The 19449-nt window shown below is 44.1% G+C and overlaps 1 protein-coding gene across 1 annotated transcript in view; it reads left to right on the top strand.

The window, feature by feature from the left end:
- Positions 1-673: 673 nt before the first annotated feature.
- Positions 674-19449, top strand: part of LOC308232662 (uncharacterized protein) — a gene marked incomplete at both ends in the record, with an annotated part of 33461 nt that continues 14685 nt past the window's right edge. Inside the window, 10 exon segments of the mRNA XM_080639890.1 lie at positions 674-894; positions 1872-1881; positions 2252-2398; positions 4522-4843; positions 4846-4928; positions 4932-4951; positions 6776-6992; positions 7788-7952; positions 16743-16874; positions 17715-17828. Of these exon segments, the coding sequence (XP_080496016.1) occupies positions 674-894; positions 1872-1881; positions 2252-2398; positions 4522-4843; positions 4846-4928; positions 4932-4951; positions 6776-6992; positions 7788-7952; positions 16743-16874; positions 17715-17828 (1431 nt within the window).

A 19449-nucleotide genomic window follows, 5' to 3' on the forward strand; every position in this document is an offset into this window, starting at 1 on the left:
CAAGTGTGCCAAAGGTGAAGAGTACAGCATGATGAAGACTGCTTACTTCATCTTGAAGACCCCTCCTCACATGAGGAAGACTGCTTACTTCATCCTCAAGACCCCTGCCCACAATCACCGCAGAGCAGCACACAGATGCCAAGAGGAGGAGACTTATGATAATAAGGTCCTGGAGCTAGATATAATATTCCCTGCCTATACGCGGGAATTATGACTATGTATATGGGTAATGCAATAGTGAAAGTATATAAACCTGTAACAAATGCTCACCAGCGCGCCTCTGGCTACGGTCGCGCACCCAGCGCTGTTGCTTTTGCTTTACTGACTCTGTCCCTCAATAAAACCCTGTTATCTCGTTTAGAGGAGTGAGCTCGTATTTCACAGCAAGGTTGAGCAAGGCGGCCAGGAGAGCTGCGAGAGTTGCAGAAGAGACGACGAGCGCTGGCAGAAAGAGCAGGCCAAAGGGCTGGAGTGAGCAGGGCCGGGCTCACGGTCAGGCCTGCTGTCCTATACGGTACTGCCGCGGGGGGGCGGCGCAGGGTGGCTACGCGGGCCTCCCTCTAGGCCCCAGCGCCGGGCGAGGCCGCCGGGGTGTCCACGGCAAGGCGCCGGCCGTGATCTGGGGCCTCGCACCCCACCAGGCGGAGTCGGCAGTGTTGTCGGGGGCGCGGCCATGGCCGTCGATGTGGGGCGAGTTTTCGCTCTGCTGGCGGCCAAGGGCACGGAAGAGGCGAGGGCGGCTAGCTGTGGCCACAGCTCCAGGCAGGGCCTGCCCCGCGGGCCGGGGACCGGCAACGTGCGCGGTGCTGATGCTGGGCTGCGGGGAGAGACCGCCGGAGGCCCCCCGCTCTGCCACCCGGGTACGAGCGTTCCGCGGGCCCCGGACGGCTGTCGGTGATGCGCCGTGGCCACGTGTCCCCCAGCGTGTGTTCGCTGGGAGCCCTGCCCGTCCGTGGGCAGGGGAGGGGCGGTCAGGAGGCCCTGCTTCCTCCTTGGAAGAAGAGCGGCTCGGATGCCGCCTTCCCTGGGCTTTCTCTCCCTGCTCGCCCTCTACTGGTGCCAAACTCAGTTTGAGCTTATTCTGAGTAAGGCAAGAGCTTTCACAGCATCCGTGTGATGTCTGAGAGCACGTTTACCTGGGGAATCAGCCCTCACTGCTCTTCTTGGTGTTCCTGTCAGTCCGTGTCTGGGTTGGTAACACGTCCACTGTGAAAATAAAAACTGAGCTCCACGGTTTCACATAACACCCTCTGTTCTCTCCCTCGGACCACTCAGTCTGTCCTCAGTCCCAGAGAAGATGGTAGATGGTTGCTGTGAGTGCTGTTATTAGCACCATAATGTTCTTTTGTTTTAAGCCAGGGGCAGTCGCTCCTTTTATGCCACAAAGTGCCAAGACTGTGGCAGGGCTGCATACTTTATGATTATTTTTAATGCAAGAGAAGAAGTGAAGAATTGAGATTGTTATTTAAGTGGTTTTTGCTTTTAATTAACAATTTTTGATTGATTTATATAAAATATCTTCCAAATGCTTGGTTTTGCTTCAAAGTGGTGAATACCTTGAAGTGTTTGTGACTGAAATCAATGACGATCAGATTTCAGTCAGGTACAGTCAGATGAGCAGGTTGGTAGCTAAGGTTTTCTTCACAGAAGAGAGGGGGTTATGGACAACTTTTTACTGCGCATCAGCCACTTTCATACAGCCCAGCACTTTGTTTGCCTATGGTACAAAATTTCATCAGTGCGTTCTCCGGAAGGGTTAAAGTGGCAGTTTTGGAGCACTTTTAAAGCAAGTGGTGTGTAAAGTTTTAATAATCCAGTCACTTCACATGCATCTGGCAGTTGAAGACTTTTACCTTTTGTTTTGAATGCAGAATGCTGAAGGTATATTGGCATACCGGTCTTTAGGACAGCTGTTGAATGATTGAATAGATGTTGGTTTCTCCTCTGTCATTTAGCAATGAGAATATGAACACTGAGATACATCTACTGAAGTAGTATGGACTACTGATTGCTATGTGATGGAAGAGCTTCTAGAGAAATTGGTAAAATCTTGGCTGGGCTTTGAAGCCCACAACTAAAGTGACATTGAGACTGTGCCCAGTCTTAACTGTGTAACAGATTCATCCTCTTCATGTGTCAGTTGCCTGCATCTTGTTAGTCCTGCTCTGCTGCAGTAAGAATGCAATTTCACTTATTTTTGTCCTATCAGTTGTATCATTCTTCTTGTCTTGTCCTCTTTTGTGGATTACAGAGATATGTGGGAAAGTTGTACATAGGCCACCGCCACAGAAATGGGGTTAACTACAGGCCTGATGGTTCCAAATTCACAGGAGCTGTTTATCTTGGCCGTGTAGAAGCCTATGGGATGCTGGAATGGAAGGATGTCAGAAAATTTCAGGGAACTGGGAAATTGCTGTGCTAATACTGCAATTCCTGTGCCTTTCAAAGTCAGAAGTGGTTTGGTTTGGTGTTTTTTGGTTGTTTTTCTTCTTTTTCCGAGTAGCTCCCTTAGTATTTTAGTTCTTTAGAGCAAAATTGTCATGCTTTGATCTCCCATGAGTTAGGATGCTATTTCAACAGTTTAGCTTCTGTACTCAACTTTCCCATGGGGAAATATTGAAGGAGATGATAATAGAATCATTTGAGCTGGAAAAGACCCTTAAGATCATCAAGTCCAACCATTAACCCAGCACTGCCAAGTCCACCACTAAACCATATCCGTAAGTGCCACATCTACATGTCTTTTTAAATACCTCCAGGATGGTGACTCCACCACTTCCCTGGGCAGCCTGTTCCAAGACCTGACCGCCCTTTCAGGGAAGAAATGTTTCCTAATATCCGGACTAAACCTCCTGTGGTGCAACTTGAGGCCATTTTCTCTTTCTACTTGGGAAAAGACACCAACCCCCACCTCACTACAGCCTTCTTTCAGGTGGTTGTAGAGAGTGGTAAGGTCTCCCCTGAGCCTCCTTTTCTCCAGGCTAAACACCCCCAGTTCCTCATCACTCTTGTGCTCCAGGCCTTTCACCAGCTCCACTGCCATTCTCTGGACCAGCTCCAGCACTTCAATGCCTTTTTTGTAGTGAGAGGCCTGAAACTGAACACAGTATTTGAGGTGCAGCCTCACCAGTGCTGCCTGGAAAAGTTTCTTGTTCACGTATCTGATGTATGTAATTTGGGTGTTTATTCTCCTTCGTTGATGAAGAGCTTATTTGTTAGACAGTACTCTCAAAAGGCATATTAGGATGAATTAGAAACTGGAAAAGCACTGCATTTTAGGAAACTGTGAAGATAGCACTCTGAAGTTTCCAGGTAGCTAGTTGGCTGGTTTGCATCATTTTCAGCCCTGATGTTGCTAGTAGAAGCTGGAAATCTTGTTTTCTAAGAGCTTGCAGTCCTTCTTTATTTTCCTAAAAGGTATATCTGACCAGTCCCAAGTGTAGGGGAACAGTGCCCACCTGTTCCTGCTGATCCCTGGGTATCTCTGCAAGTCCTCAAATAATCTAAAACATAGAGAGAAACAACATAACAGTGTTTGCATTTAGAGGGCCAATCAACACTGAGGAGACATCAACAAGAACACAGCATTCTTGCTCAGTGTTGATAATGTGGCGTTAATTACAGATTTAGGAGAGCTTTAGTTTGAGTATATGATGTAAAATCTAAAGCTCGGGGAAAAACAGAGAAACTTGAGATCATAACCATACTCAGAATTTTATTCTTGCCAGTATATTCTGCCAGTGATAGTGCTTTTGGCCTACTCATTTATCTGTGTAGCTAAACAGTTCAGTGTGAAGTTGCTGATTTTTGCTCCAAATGGCTGTTTTGAGGTTGTGATAGCTTAGTGTGAACCTGTCTTGAACCATCTGTGTGGTCCAGATACGCATGAGTCTGCTTGAATTTAATGATGTTTATGCCTTACCTACCACAGTGTCCTATCAAACTAGGATACCTTTTGTAGGAAGACTGCAACTCCTGTCCTGTAGTGCACTATTTGCTGCTGAGACTCTTCCGTTGGCATGTCGTGTCATGCTTGCAAGACTATAGATACCCTAAATTTAGTTACATTGTAAGAAAAGAAACGTGCCATTTCCAGAATCTGTGTCTGCGCCAGATGTGTTTCAGAAATGTTTGTTTTGAGAAGGTAGTAAAATCTAACCAAAAACCTGTCCTGGACCAAAAGGCTGCAATCTAAAATTGATCACAGAATAAAATTAAAATAAAATCTTGCCTAGGCCTTAAAAGCATCAGGAATTGTAATCTAAACATATACATCCTACTGTAGTTAAATTTAGGGCCTTCCACTGTTCGTGTGCTGGAAGATTTGTGTTTGCTGTTAATAGACCAAAGTGAACATGAAGGCTTTGCTGTTCAGATTGGCTTTGGCAGTTATTGCGCTGTCAATAGTAAGTGGACCAGTAAGGCCAAAAGCAGCCAGATTGGTTTAAATACAATCCAGACTTTAACTGTACAAATTGTTTGATCTCTGACTGATACTCGTGAGTTTACTTGTTTCTTAAGGGGCTGTACAAATCTGATGAGCGATTTGGACCAGGGGTTGAGAGCTATCCAGATGGCTGTCAGGATGTTGGCTTGTGGCTCAGAGATCATCTAATTAAGCTATGTACTGAAGTACCTGGTTATTTTCCTGTCTTGGATTATCCAGCGCACTACAGGTACACTGATGACAGATCTCAGAAGGGGTATATTTCACTTGAGGAAGACCCATTTCTCCGTAACTATAAGCATCTCCCTTTTGATGATAAGGATATTTTACCTGAAGGAGTCTTTGCATATTCTCGTAACATGGATCGTCTTACTCTGACTCACTCCTTCCTGGAGAGCGTGATGCTCTGTATTTTCAGAAGAAGCTGCCTGAGGAGGACCCTTGGCCTGTTGCAAATGTAACCTCCCTGCTGGTTCGAAGGTAGATGCACGTGCATAAGCAGAGGTAACTGCTGATGATTTGTTTATTATGTGTGGATTTTTAACAATTACTACCCATGGGTGTTTGTTGTTTTCAAATTTACGTTGCAGGATAAAAGCTGCACTCGAGATTGGGTTTTGTGGCCTTGAGATTACAAGTTGCCAATAAGGGTTGTTTTTTTTAAAAAAAGGAAGCAAATAACATATTCATCTCTCAATTTATAGATTTTATTCCTTTAAGTTAAACATTGGGTTTATCCTGGTCACACCTAGAAAAATAATCCCATTACTCATTAACAAGTCAGGGTTTCTGGAAGTCCAGTTTTGAAAAGAATTGGGAGTCAAGGGCTGTAGAGACCTGTTCAGACCTTCGCTGTCCTGAGAGTGTAGTCTTGCATAGAAATAAAAATATGGGAAAGCATAGCGCCAGGTTTTCAAAAGTACTGAAAATATGGTTATTGATAACTCTTTGTGGTTGTCTTGACTCTTGTTCTTCTTCAAGGCTATTCAAAATACGCTGTAACAAAAAAGTCAACAGCTAGTAGAACTGCCAACTGCACATCAGTTTTTATGTAGCTTGGTACTTGTATGTGCAGATGCTTTTTGAGCCCACGGAGGATTTCCTTGTTTGCTTTTCTGATAGGAACACAAGCTACCTACGTATATTTTATAGTCATAGTTAAAGCAGGTGATGAAAATTAGATCATAAACAAATGTCATGACTGTGCATGATAAATGGGGTCATAAAAACACATGGTAGTTAGATTTTGTTTTCTTATCCGTCCATCAAACATCTACTAAAATACTTTTAACTTGTCTAGATAAAATCCATATGCTACTGCCAGCACCCCATTAATATAAGCAAGCTCACACTATCTAAAATAGCTCTTAAAATGATAGCTGGCCTTATTTTCCCATCTTGCAGACCAGCATATTTTATTCTTGATGCATTTTCATCAAAAAGAACTGTCGTGGTTTAAGCCCAGGCCGTAAATCAGAACCACGAAGTCCACTTCCCCCCCCCCCCCCCCCCCCACCTTTCTTCCCTCTGCTTCTGGAGGGACGGGGAGGAGAATCAAAAGAATGCAGCTCCCACGGGTTGAGATAAGAACAGTTTAATAACTAAGGTATAACACAAATCACTACTGCTACCACTAATAGTAATAATGATAAAGGAAATAACAAGCAAGAGAATACAACCGCTCACCAACCAGTACCTCACCCCCACCCCGCCATGATCCAGCCCTTCCGGGAACTCTCCATTCTACATCCTGGGCATGACGTGCTGTGGTATGGAATACCTCTTTTGCTAGTTTGGGTCAGGTGTCCTGTCCCTGCTTCCTCCTGGCTTCTCCTCCTCCCTGGCGGAGCATGAGACTCACAAAGTCCTCGGTCAGAGTAAACATTCTGACCAGCAACTGAAAACATCGGCTTTATCAGTATTATTCCCAGGTCGAAAGTCAAAACACAGCACTGCACCAGTAGAAAAAATGACTGCTACTGCTAAACCAGGACAGTATCCACCCCTTATTCCATACCATTCACGTCATGCTCAGATCCCACACTTTCAATATACCCTCACTCTCATCTCAGTGCACTGTTATCTTAGTGCACAGACCAATCCCTATAAAGCTGCTGAGTCCATTCGGTCCATGATGTTGGGCTCCATCTGTTGTAACAGTCTTTCAGAGCAGGAGAGGCCCATTGCAAAGTCCACCCCTCGATCATGAGTCCATCTCTATGTTGCATCTCTGCCCTGATGGATGGGCTCATCAGGCTGCATTGCTGCAGTAGTGGTCCAAGAGTACCTAGCTGCTTAAATGTGCTGTGCTTTTCTCTCCTTTTCTAGGCGCTGTCAAGTGGAGTTCAATTCAGATGTCAACCTCATTCTCAGTGGAGCCCGCAATGCTTATGGGCCTTCAGGCCCCAGAGAACTTGCCTCGGAGCAGCTAATTAAGAAGGCAGCAAGAGGAGACTATGATGGGGTCTCTGCGATTCTGAGGAACGGGCTTGCTCATCCAGACATAGCTGACAAACATGGATACACAGCACTTGCTGCTGCGGCTGTAAGATTCTAAGCATGACTCTTTACCACATGATGAGAAAATTCCTGGCGTAGTAGGCTGGATTAATTTTTTTCTCTTGTTTCATTACATAGTATGAAGGAATGTTCAACAAGCAGGAAACCCAGAAAAGTGGTGTGGCATGAGTAGTGTCTGTAATGACTGGTATCATGCCAACCCCCATGGTAAACAAAGAACCTAAAAGAAGCCCTTCAGTAAATATTAGCAGTGATTTCAAATGTCAGGTTTGATTTCAGGTTGTGATTATGCAGTGGGCTAGATCTATGTTCTTGGATGTGATTGTGCCCGTATTATTTTTGATCCTATTTGCAATCAGATGCACACAGAGTTGTTTTGTTTTTGCTGAAAAGCAGTTGTGGCTGAAACTACGCATGTACAACTCCAGTTTCTGTAGGAGGGGGATGCAATCTCGCCCCCTGCCTTTTTCTTTGTTTTTCTGTCAGCTGCCTCAATACTCAGCATTCACTGTAAATGCCAAGCAGAAGCTAGATAATTTAGAACACTGTATTTCTCCTATAGCCGTCTCAGTCATTTCTAGTCTCTCTGTGCATGAAACCTCGATGAATTCCTGCAAAATCCATTAGTTGAAAATTAACCAAAAAAGTTATGTTCTGAACCCTGTAAGACATTGAGCTTCTGTTTTGAGGAAAATATCAATGTGAATTAGATAAACAGTGTAGAGCATCATTACCTCAAAATTGTGTTGTCAGTTCTTTCCATGTCCCAGGCAAGAAGTGTGTACTTATATATGCAAATATGGATGCTTCCCCTCTACAGGTGCATTCCCGTAATGCTCTTGTCAATCTTCTTCTTGATAGTGGAGCTGATGTGAGTAAGTGTAGTGATGAAGGATTTTCTGCTCTCTCCATGTGTTTTATTCTTGTTTATCCAGAAGAATCTTTTAAGGGTAATATTGCTGAGAGGAGCTTGCACAGTTACAAGGTTTGTTTACTTCTAATCTAAAATAACAGAATCATAATGTAGTATTTTGCCAACCTGCAAGCTTGCTTTTAAAATTTGCTGTATAAAAGCCTCAGAACTTTAATACATTTTGCATTCTGAAACTGCAGAATAATCTCTGCTCTCACTGCACTCACTTCCTAAGTCGAAGAACATGCTCCTATGCAGTTACAAGCTTACTCAGCAGTTGAAATAAGGCACTATATCAATAGCAGAATGCGAGGCTGTGCTGGCTAGGTGTTTAACACAGTGAAGATGCAGTGGGAGAGTTAATGGGAATTACAAAAATGTAAGTAGAACAGTAGGATGTAGGTGATTCTCCTGGTACTACGTAACCTTGCTGGCATCATGGAGGTGGCTACTACGAAGAGATTGTTCTGTCAGAAGTCTGGTGATGCTTGGGGAGTACTCAAAAAGGAAGAGTCGTATCCCTAACCTTTCTTCTGCCACAAAATGAAACACCTGCTCTTACTTCCTGTGTAGGAACAGGATATGAATTTTGTAAGGGTACAAACCTGGGAATGGGAAAGCAATGAAAGCAAGGATGCTGGGACTCACCAGCCAGGATGAGAAAACAGCTGAAAAAGGGGTCTGGGCAGGAACTGTGTGGTCTTAGAAGTGCTTCCGCGTAGCCTAGAAATGGAGGGGTGCCTCTGGAACTTTCACATGAGGTTAGACAGATTAGGCTTGTGCTTTGAGGAAACTTGTTGGAAATTAAGTACCAAATAATCCTTGGTTGCTCTGAAGTCACTGTTCCAGTTCCAAGAGTACGATCATGTGGTCGTGCGAAACACTGCTAAAGTTGCAAGGCAACTATATGGGAAAGGGAGAAGGGGAGTGAGAGAGAACTGCTGCTGAAAACCACACAGAAAATCAGTGTAGAGCTATTACCTCTCATAGTACTATAAGGTAATTAGGAGTAGAGAGGGGATCTTTCTATGTTGGTCGTTGTCTGTAGCAGTCTGTGAGATCTGGCGAGTAGACATACACTGCTTTCACTTTTCCTCTGAGTTGAACTTGCATCCAGATTTGGAAAAATTAGCCTTGTAGATCCTAGTATCAGATTCTCATGCAAGCTAATGCAGGTTGAAAATCTGTGTGTGTCTCGTTTTATTTCAGCAATTCTTTTTCTCTTAAGTTAGGTGATGTATACTGGAAGAAAGATTCAACTGTTCTGAACACGCTTTAGACACCATGGAATCATAGTAAAGTGAGGGTCGGAAACGACCTTAAGATCATCCAGTTCCAACCCCCCTGCCATGGGCAACCCCTCTAGACCATGTTGCCCAAGGCTCTGTCCAACCTGGCGTTGAACACTGCCAGGGACGGAGCATTTACCCACTTCTTTTTTGGGCAACCTGTTCCAGTGCCTCACCACCCTCACAGTAAAGAACTTCTTCCTTATATCTAACCTGAACTTGCCCTGAAATTGAACAAGAGAAATATTCTGTTATTTTAAGAAATTAAAACAAATGAACAAGCAAAAACTTAGTTACAATTTACTTCTAAATTATATCCCTAACAGCAGTTAACAAAATTCCAGTATCATTATATGCTGTATTGCGTTAAAGCTGTGATTAACAGGCGTGTTAATATACTGAGTCATGCACTGGAAGAAGATTTGTTTCATTTTAGTAACACTTCTTTTTTCTTTTTTTTCAGTCTTTAAGTGGACTGAAAAATCAGAATCCTCAGAAACTGTGAGTGATGCTGAAGGCATAGTGTGAGAGTAAGTCTCATGCGCTAGAAATGGGAGACCAACTCTCATAAATGGTTTTGCAAAAAGAAGGTAACATTATTTCACATATTTCACATAAATGTGCATCCGTTGCAAGGAAAGATATTTTTTGATTGTTTAACTGGGCAAACCTTGTTTACGAGTAGAAACCACTAACTGTTTATACGCTCTAATGTGGCTCACGGCAGCACTGAGAAAGACTATAGTTGAAAAGTGCAGTTCAAGCAAAGGACATCATGCTTGAACAAGACAAGATTTCTTGTTAGAAGATTGTGAAAAGCTTCTAAATATGCCAAGGAGAGTTGCAGTGTAGTGCAGACCTGAGGAAGGAGAATATATTTGTTACTTGAAGTCTTGACTACATAGGAACTTGCTTGTTGTTTTCTGCAAGTGTCTGTTCACCAGTGTCAGCTGAAACATAGTCCAACTGTTTTGCATTTGTGGATCTTTGAAAGGGACACATTTTGCTTTTTGCTTTGCTTACAGAGCAGTCACCAAAGATGTCCAAATTTTTGTGTGGGTTTTATGGCAGTGTAGGTCGTTTTGACATCTCAGACCCCTCAGACTGAAAGTTCGTGGTTGGCCTTCTGACCTCCATCCCTTATTTGTGCCACATTTTACTTTTGTGGCACAAAAGTAAAACATGCTCCCACCTCCCATGATTCTTGTTGTCTGAAATACTGTGCATACCGCATATTGTTCATTGGAATATAGAGATCTGCTGAATGTAGGGCTTGTGGGTAAAGCTGAGTTATTACAATGCCTGCAAAGATGAGTATACCGTGAGAACACTTTGTGATGGAATTTCTGGGTGATATCCAAGTATCCAAGTGCTGTTTGCTTCATTTTGTAGGGGTGTCAGATTCTTTTGTGTGTGTGGATAGTTTGCCTCCATAGAGATGCAGATGGCACCTGGAATATACTGTCCTAATCTAGCATAGCACCGGTTCCAGCTTTTGTTTAAGAGAAACACTGGACCTTTGTTTTGTTGGGATGGATGGGTGAATGAAGTTTACTTGAGGAAAGAAACTTCCAAGCAGTCTTTGATGGCAGGAAGGAGGACTCTGTTTCTTTCATTAAACAATATGAAGACTAAATGTTTTACAAGTCACATGTGAGACTGGTAAAGACGCAGATAACCTTGCCTAGCTTTTTACCTGTCCCTATGCTGCAGCTTTTCATGACTGCAGAGACTGCTCTTTGCATGCCACTGCTTTAGTTTAGAGGGCTGAGATACACTGACTGTACTGTCTCCTCTTCAGGTCATAATGTTGTTGCCTGACTGGTGTATGACAGTTGTGATGTGACCCTAAAGACTGCCATGTCTTCCCTCTGCTAAGTGACAGTTGTAATGTCTATTACCTGCAAGCCATTTTAGTCCACTAGCTTTTCTTGGAAGGTGCTAATATGTTATTCTGGTATTTTCTATGTCAATTCTAGACGACAGAAGAGATGGGAAGCAATCCAGCTACTGCTTCGTCGAGGTGCAGATCCCAACGCATCCTGGGCCCCACCACACCTTCTGTTCTTTGCTGATAAAGCTGCAGACGCAGAAGCAGTGGAACTCCACTTAAAAAGGGGAGCCAGGTCTGATGTGCGGCTTCCATCGAAGGTTTTACTGAATGATATTTCATAATATGGGATTCAAGGTGTGTACTGCAGCTTCAGTGCCCTACTGTAAAATATCTTGCATGTCAGAATCAGCTTTAGAATGGCCAGAAAGCTGTTTAAAGCGATTATCCTGTTCAAAGATTTATTTTTCTGTTTTTTAGTAGAAAGAACTCAAAGCTCCTTACTCTCCAAGTTTCTCTTTCTTACTATGTTTTCTGATTGCCAAGCTTGTGAGTGGTTGAGGAATATTTGTGAAGCTGCTCCTGACGTTGGTTATAGCTGTTGTGATATTTAACAGGCCAAGTGTCTGGGGCCTTTAGTATTCCACACTCTTATAAGTCTGGGCTCTAGATTTCTGGTGGCTGTCTGTGAGGCGCAGCATATGGGAAGAGTGAGCTTGGATTATTCTTAAAATAATATTTATCACTATTTAAGTGCTGCTTCTGATAAACAGGAGTCTTAATGCTATATTTGTGTTTTCAGTTAGGGGGGTTAACTCCCCTCCACATAGCTGCCTCGATTCCTGGGGAGGAAGGGGTCCAGATAACTCAGTACCTCCTGCATTCTGCCCCAGATCTTAATGCAAGGGCAGAAGATGGAAATGAGCTATATGGTCCAGACAAGGTATGTTGCTTTTTGAGCTCATCTTTCAGCTATTGAAATTCAGATTGCAGAGGACCTGAGCAGGGAGTTGAGATTACTGCCTGCCTGATTTTGTAGTGAAAGCTTTGCATTTCCCTGAAAGAGCCTTAAAAAAAGAAAGAAAACCAAACCCCCAAAAAACTAGAGTCACTTGAGGTGTATTGTATTAGGTTGTAAATAAACACATGCTTCCGGTGCCCCAGAACACTCTGTCATGTCTTACATAAGACAGAGTCTAGAAGTTTCTTATGTGTAGTCCAGTACAAATCATAAAATCATCGAATCATAGAATAGTTACGGAAAGGACCTGAAGGTCATCTAGTTCCCACCCCCCTGCCATGAGCAGGGACACCTCACCCAAGGCTCTGTCCAGCCTGGCCCTGAACTCTGCCAGGGATGGAGCATTCACAACATCTTTGAGCAACCTGTTGCAGTGCCTCACCAACCTCACAGTAAAGAACTTCTTCCTTATATATAACCTAAACTTCCCCGATTTAAGTTTAAACCCATTCCCCCTTGTCCTGTTGCTACAGTCCCTAATGAAGAGTAACTCTCCAGCATCCCTGTAGGCCTCCTTCAGATACTGGAAGGCTGCTATGAAGTCTCCACGCAGCCTTCTCTTCTCCAGGCTGAACAGCCCCAACTTTTTCAGCCTATCTTCATATGGGAGGTGATCGAGTTCCCTCGTCATCCTTGTAGCCCGTCTCTGGACTTGCTCCAATAGCTCCATGTCCTTTTTATGTTGAGGACACCAGAGCTGCACACAATACTCCAAGGGAGGTCTCACGAGAGCAGAGGGGCAACATCACCTCCTTCGACCTGCTGGTCACACTTCTTTTGATGCAGGCCAGGATACGGTTGGCTTTCTGGGCTGCGAGTGCACACTGCAGCCGGCTCATGTTCACATCGACCAAGACCCCCAAGTCCTTCTCCGCAGGGCTGCTCTGAATCTCTTCTCTGCCCAACCTGTAGCCGTGCCTGGGATTGCCCCGCCCCAGGTGTACGACCTTGCACTTGGCATGGTTGGACTTCATGAGGTTGGCATTGGCCCACCTCACAGGCGTGTCGAGGTCCCTCTGGATGGCATCCCTTCCCTCCAGCGTATCAACCGAACTACACGACTTAGTGGTGCTGGCAAACTTGATGAGGGTGCATCAATCCCATTGTCCATGTCACCGACAAAGATGTTGAACAGGATTGGTCCCAGTACCGACAATCACAACTCTTTGCGTGCAGCCACCCAGCCAGTTCCTTATCCACTGAGTGGTCCATCCATCAAATTGATGTCTCTCCAATTTAGAGACAAGGATGTCATGTGGGACAGTGTTGAACGCTTTGCACAAGTCCAGATAGATGACTTCAGCTGCTTTGCCCCATCCATCAGTTCTGTAGCCCCATCATAGAAGGCCACAAAATTGGTCAGACATGATTTGCCCTTAGTGAAGCCATGCTGGCTGTCACCAACCGCCAACCATTTCTCATGTGCCTTAGCATGCTTTCCAGGAGAATGTGCTCCAAGATTTTGCCAGGCACAGAGGTGAGGCTGACTGGTCTGTAGATCCCTGGGTCATCCATTTTCCCCTTCTTAAAAATGAGGGGTTTTTTTTCCCTTTTTCCAGTCGTCGGGAACTTCACCTGACCGCCATGATTTTTCAAATATGATGGACAGTGGCTTAGCAACTTCATTTGCCAGCTCCTTCAGGACCCGCGGATGGATTTCATCAGGTCCCATGGGCTATGTGCATGTTCAGGTTCTTAAGATGGTCTTGAACCTGATCCTCTCCTACAGTGGGCCCAAGGTCTTCATTCTCACAGTCCCTGTGTCTGCCTTCCAAGACTTGGGCAGCGTGGTCAGAGCACTTGCTGATGAAGGCTGAGGCAAAGAAGTCATTGCGAACCACAGCCTTCTCCAAAGCCAGGGTAGCCAGTTCTCCTGATAGCTTCTGGAGAGGGCCGACATTATCCCTAGTCTGTCTTTTGTTTGCTCCATACCTATAGAAGCCCTTCCTGTTATCTTTCACCTCCCTTGCCAGATTTAATTCTAACTGGGCCTTAGCTTTCCTAACCTGGTCCCTAGCTTCCTGGGCAATGTCCCTGTATTCTGCACAGGCTGCCTGTCCTTGCTTCCACCTTTTATAAGCCTCTTTTTTCCCCTCTAAGTTTTCTCAGCAGTTCCTTATCCATCCATGGAGGTCTCCTGGCCTTCCTGCCACATTTCCTTCTAGTTGTTACACAACACTCCTGAGCTTGTAAGTCAGGATATAAGCATCCCTTCCCTCAACCTGGTTGATCCCTGAATATCAACCAGCAGTCTTGGCCCTCCTGCCCTTCAGGGCTTTATCCCACAGAACCTTACTAAGCAGGTTCCAGAAGAGGCCAAAGTCTGTTTTCTTGCAGTCCAGGGCAGTGAGCTTGCTGTGTGCCCTTCTTACTGTCCTGAGGATCTCAAACTCGACCATCTTGTGATTGCTACAGCCAAGGCTGCCCTGGAGCATCACTTTCCCAACCAGCCCCTCCTTGTTGGTGAGTACGAGGTAAAGCATGGCACCTCTCCTTGTTGGTTCCTCTATTACTTGCAAGAGGAAGTTGTCTTCCGCACAATGGAGGAACCTCCTGGACTGCTTGTGCCAGGCTGTACCGTCCCTCCAGCAGATATCCCCCATGAGGACAAGGGCCTATGAGCACGAGGCTGCTCCTATCTGTCTGTAGAGCACTTCATCCAGAGAGTCCTCCTGATCAGCAGCTTGTACAAGATCTCCTTTGACTGTGACTCACAAGCTCTCTGTTGACTCATCACCTGTCCCCAGACAGAGATCCATACTCAAATGTCTGAAGATATATATGTCTGTTATGGGACTTGCTTGCTTCATCTCCATGGAGTTGTATTTTAGTACTTTGTCCTTAACTAGTAAACAGGAGAACTTAATACCTATTTATCAACAGTATTTAGTTACAGAATGCCCAGACACAGTCTAGGCAAAATTTACTTTTTCAAATATCACTTTTATATTGATCTGGTAACCCTTTATTCATAGAGCTTAAATGAATATGTGAATGAGCCCCACTCAAGGCAGGTCCTTTGTGCCTGAAAGCTTGCTGCTTCCCTCTCACGCCCAACTCTCTGTCATTTGGCCCAGTGAAAGTTATTAACATCTATCTCTCAAATTTGCTATCCCCAGACTTCTCCAGTAGTTTTACTAAACTTCCTAGTGAGTGGTGTGAAAGCCAGCAAGACATGAATGTAAAGAAAGTAGGAAAAGGGTGGCTATTGTTTTTGTGGGGCTGAGCAAGCCATGGTAAGAACACTCCAAAGGGAGGCAAGCCTAGCAGTTCCGAAAAGCTGAAAGGGGCAGGATTGAAGTGTGGTTTCTGCATCCCTGTTTATCTTTCTCCAATACAAAAGCACACCAATAATCCAGAGCGGCATTCTGTTGGAAACTCAGCCATGAGCAAATCTAGAGGAAACCATTTTCAGTATTTTTTATGAAACCAACATTCTACCTTTTGTTCTGTCACTACAAAATTTATACTTTACATAGGATAAGTAGTAGAACAAAGAAAATATTTGTAGTGTGTTGCTGTTCTTTAACTATATTCCGTTCACTGGAAGGGTATCAAATATCTATAAAAATAAATCTGAATGCAATATATACAGCTAGAGGAGCTAGAGTGTGTGCTATGAAAGGGCTGACAACTGCATACAACATGAAATAGATTCTGTATCAAGTCTTTGTTTCTCAACCTTTTTCCATATGCTGTCTTCATAATTTTAAAGTCAATTTTGGTATTCTTCTGGGCAAAAGTGTTTTCTTGCAACACAAAAATTTAGGTTTCATGATTTTTAATGAAATAGTCCCATATCCAACAATTTCTACTGGTTCCTTATGTCTGATAAAGTAATGATCTAATAGGCTGTAAGGGATCAACCTGTCTAATCCTTATCTTTGTAGTAAAGGTTTTGGTTTTTTTTTTTTTCCAAATACGTTATGACTCAGACCAGGTGATTTTTAAAGCTACCCTTTCACAGTATCACAGTATCACAGTATGCTAGAGATTGGAAGGGACCTCAAAAGATCATCTAGTGCAATCCCCCTGCCAGAGCAGGAACACCTAGGTAGGGTTACACAGGAATGTGTCCAGGCGGGTTTTGAATGTCTCCAGAGAAGGAGACTCCACAACCCCCCTGGGCAGCCTGTTCCAGTGTTCTGTCACCCTCACTGAGAAGTTTCTTCTCAAGTTTAAGTGAAACCTCTTGTGTTCCCGTTTGTACCCATTACCCCTTGTCCTGTCATTGTTTGCCACTGAGAAGAGCCTGGCTCCATCCTCGTGACACTCCCCCTTTATATATTTATATACACTAATAAGGTCACCCATCAGTCTCCTCTTCTCCAAACTATAGAGACCCAGCTCCCTCAGCCTTTCCTCATAAGGGAGATGCTCCACTCCCTTGATCATCTTAGCTGCCCTGCGCTGGACTCTCTCCAGCAGGTCCCTGTCCTTCTTGAACTGAGGGGCCCAGAACTGGACACAATATTCCAGATTCGATGGTGATGCTATGATTCATGCTAAAAGAAGTAAAAACTACTGTCTGGTGACTAAATTTTTGAGTGTTACTGAAGCTATGACAAATACAGGCCGATACTGCAAGTGTGCTGTGGTAAATACTGTAAAGCTTTAGGGCTTTGCCTGATCTGACCAGGGTCTGGGTTTCCTGCTGTAGAACTGTCAATACAGGCTTCTCCAGTCACTAACGTGTCACATTTGCATGTGCACATTTGCAGGCAGTGATTGAACTCCTCAGACATGGGGCTGACCCAAATCTGCCATTGATTGGAGCAGTAAGAAGTGCCCTGTGTGCTGCTGTCCGTACGGCTTATGAGCAGCAGAGGACGGCAGCACAGAGGATTGCCTTGGTGAGATAACTTCTGGGTGTTTATTGGGTTTTTTTTCAAACCTCAGAAAACCAGAGAGTTCTGTCTCCTTTCTCTGTAATGGGTAATCTGATTTCTCCCCACTCTTCCTGTGTCTGTTCCTAATGCTGTTTATTTCTGTCCTGAGGAACAGGTGTTTTGTATGGAAATTCATTTTCATGTTCAAGTAAAGAGGATGATAACTTCCTTGTGTAGAAAAGGAAAAACTGCATTAAAGTCAGATGGGGTAGTTGTAGTGCCCACATTCCTATCAAATCTGACTATAACCTTGTTTATGAACCCAACCAGCATCCACATGAAGAGAGCTGCGTTGTCTTTGATTGTTAATGTAAAATATTCAATACCACTGGTGATGAGTGAGCTTTCTCATTCATGATTAGGTCAATGGCAGCATTTGGCCTTGTGAAAACTGGAGTTTTTTCTCCTCATCCAAGGGAGCACAGGGCTGATCTTATTCAGAGTGGAGGTGAAAGGCTGCAGCTGATGGGTCTGGGAGAGGAGGGAATTTTCCTCAGGTGGGTTCTGTTCTGAACCCTCCCTCACTAGTTGTCTGCGCTTCATGTGTTGCTGGAATATCGTGAGATATCCAGAAACAAATAGCTACTGCCTGCAAGAAGGTTTTACTTACAGAACATGTTTAGATTTGACAATTCATCATCAGCTCTAAAGGGGCAGAAGAAATGCATGGTTTGGTGCACAAAATGGTCTCACAAACAGAGGTTAAGCTCTGATGCTCAGCACTGTCTCTGTAGCTGTGGTATGAATGCAGTTTCTGGGAAGGTTTTCTTTTTGCTTGAATGTGTCATGATTTGCTGTCTTCAGGTTGATAAGCTGCTTGAAGCTGGTGCAGATATCCTTGCACCAGTTACTCTTCAGGAAGGACAGAGAAAAGCTGTGGGAACAGTTGTTGACTACGCCTATTATGAGTATTACCAGGTATAACTTCAGTTTCCATATCTGAAAGTCCTGTGCATTTGCATCCATTCAAATATATGGCCTGTTATGTCCTTATGAATTGACCAGGGCCTCCTTCAAAACCTTTTATGGAAATTTGATTTTCTCTTCTTTTTTTGGTGAGACTCAGTTCAGCACCAAATGAAACACTAATCAGTTAAGTTTCAATACCCTCTGATAGTTTTGCCTGTGAAGACAATCCTTGCTGTCCATCTTATCGTAAGATTCCATTCATAATCTGATTGAACAGGGTTACTCGTAGTCTTAAACTTGGGCATTAAAACCAAAAATAGTATGTGTTTCTGTGAGGCTACAACCAAATCAGGGGAAGTTATTATGGGTTATAAATCATGTTAATTTCTGATGTCTTGCAAGCCATGAGAGGACATTATTGGTCAAATTTAAAAATAATGGATTTCCTAACTAAAATACATATATTTAAATAAAAAATACATTAAAATATGTATTATGCATTATATGTTATAGATAAATAACTAAATATATATTTATTAAGTGAATTTACTAAAGGGATCTTTAATCATTTAGTAATGCCTTATAAAAAGAATCCCACTGTGAAGTATAATGAGAAACTTCTGCTGATGTGTTTTTTCTGTATATATTTGTTTAAAAAAACTACTTTAAAAAGGCCTGGGATTCTGTGACAGTTCAATTAAACCTCTTTTTTTTTTTTTATAGCATTCTTATTAACAAGAAAACTTACATGTTGAGCAGATTGCTTATGTCTGAAACATAAACAGCAGTTGTTCTGAAAAGAACGGTAGTAATGGTCACCTTGTTCACAGAGCAGCCTGCTTAGAGCTACTGAGGGTTTTTCATCCCACACCAATGTTCTACGTAGACATACATAGCTGATTCTCAAACAGGAAAATAAATTAAGCAATTCATAGCTGTAATCACAGGTCAAATTTGATCACTGTACTCCATGTATCTTACTGTCTTGCTCTGGACGTTTTTTCTATGCTCTCCTTCCTGGCACTTGCTACAGGGAAGTAGCACGGGAAATTGAGGAGTGTAGTAGTGGGCAAACAGTGCCCCCCAGCTGTCTTTTAATTTTCAAGAAACTTCGTGGTGCTTCCAGACGTGCTGGGAGAAGAGCTCTGCAAGATGAGGGCAGCTTCCAAGTGCAAGGTCCTGCAGATGGGTCCATGCAACCCCTGGTATCAGTGCAGGCTGGGGGTGAAGCAGCGATTGAGAGCAACCCTGAAGAGAAGGACATGGGGGTACTGGTGGTTGAAAAGCTGGATGTGGCCCAGCAGTGTGCACTGGAGCCCAGAACCCCTCACCCTGTGTTGGGCTGCATCCCCAGAGCATGAGCAGCCAGTCAAGGGAGGGGATTCTCCCCCTCTGCTGCTCTCTGGGGAGACCCCCCCTGCAGTCCTGATCCAGCTCTGGGGCAACAGCACAAGAGGGACGTGGAGCTGTTGGAGCGAGTCTGGAGGAGGCCACGGAGATGCTGCGAGGGCTGGAGCAGCTCTGCTCTGGAGCCAGGCTGAGAGAGCTGGGCTGGTTCAGCCTGGAGAAGAGAAGGCTCCGGGGAGAACGTACTGCATCCTTTCAGTACTTAAAGAGTTTATAAGATGGA

The sequence above is a fragment of the Psittacula echo genome, assembly GCF_963264785.1.
Source record: "Psittacula echo genome assembly, contig: SCAFFOLD_89, whole genome shotgun sequence".
NCBI lineage: Eukaryota > Metazoa > Chordata > Aves > Psittaciformes > Psittacidae > Psittacula > Psittacula echo.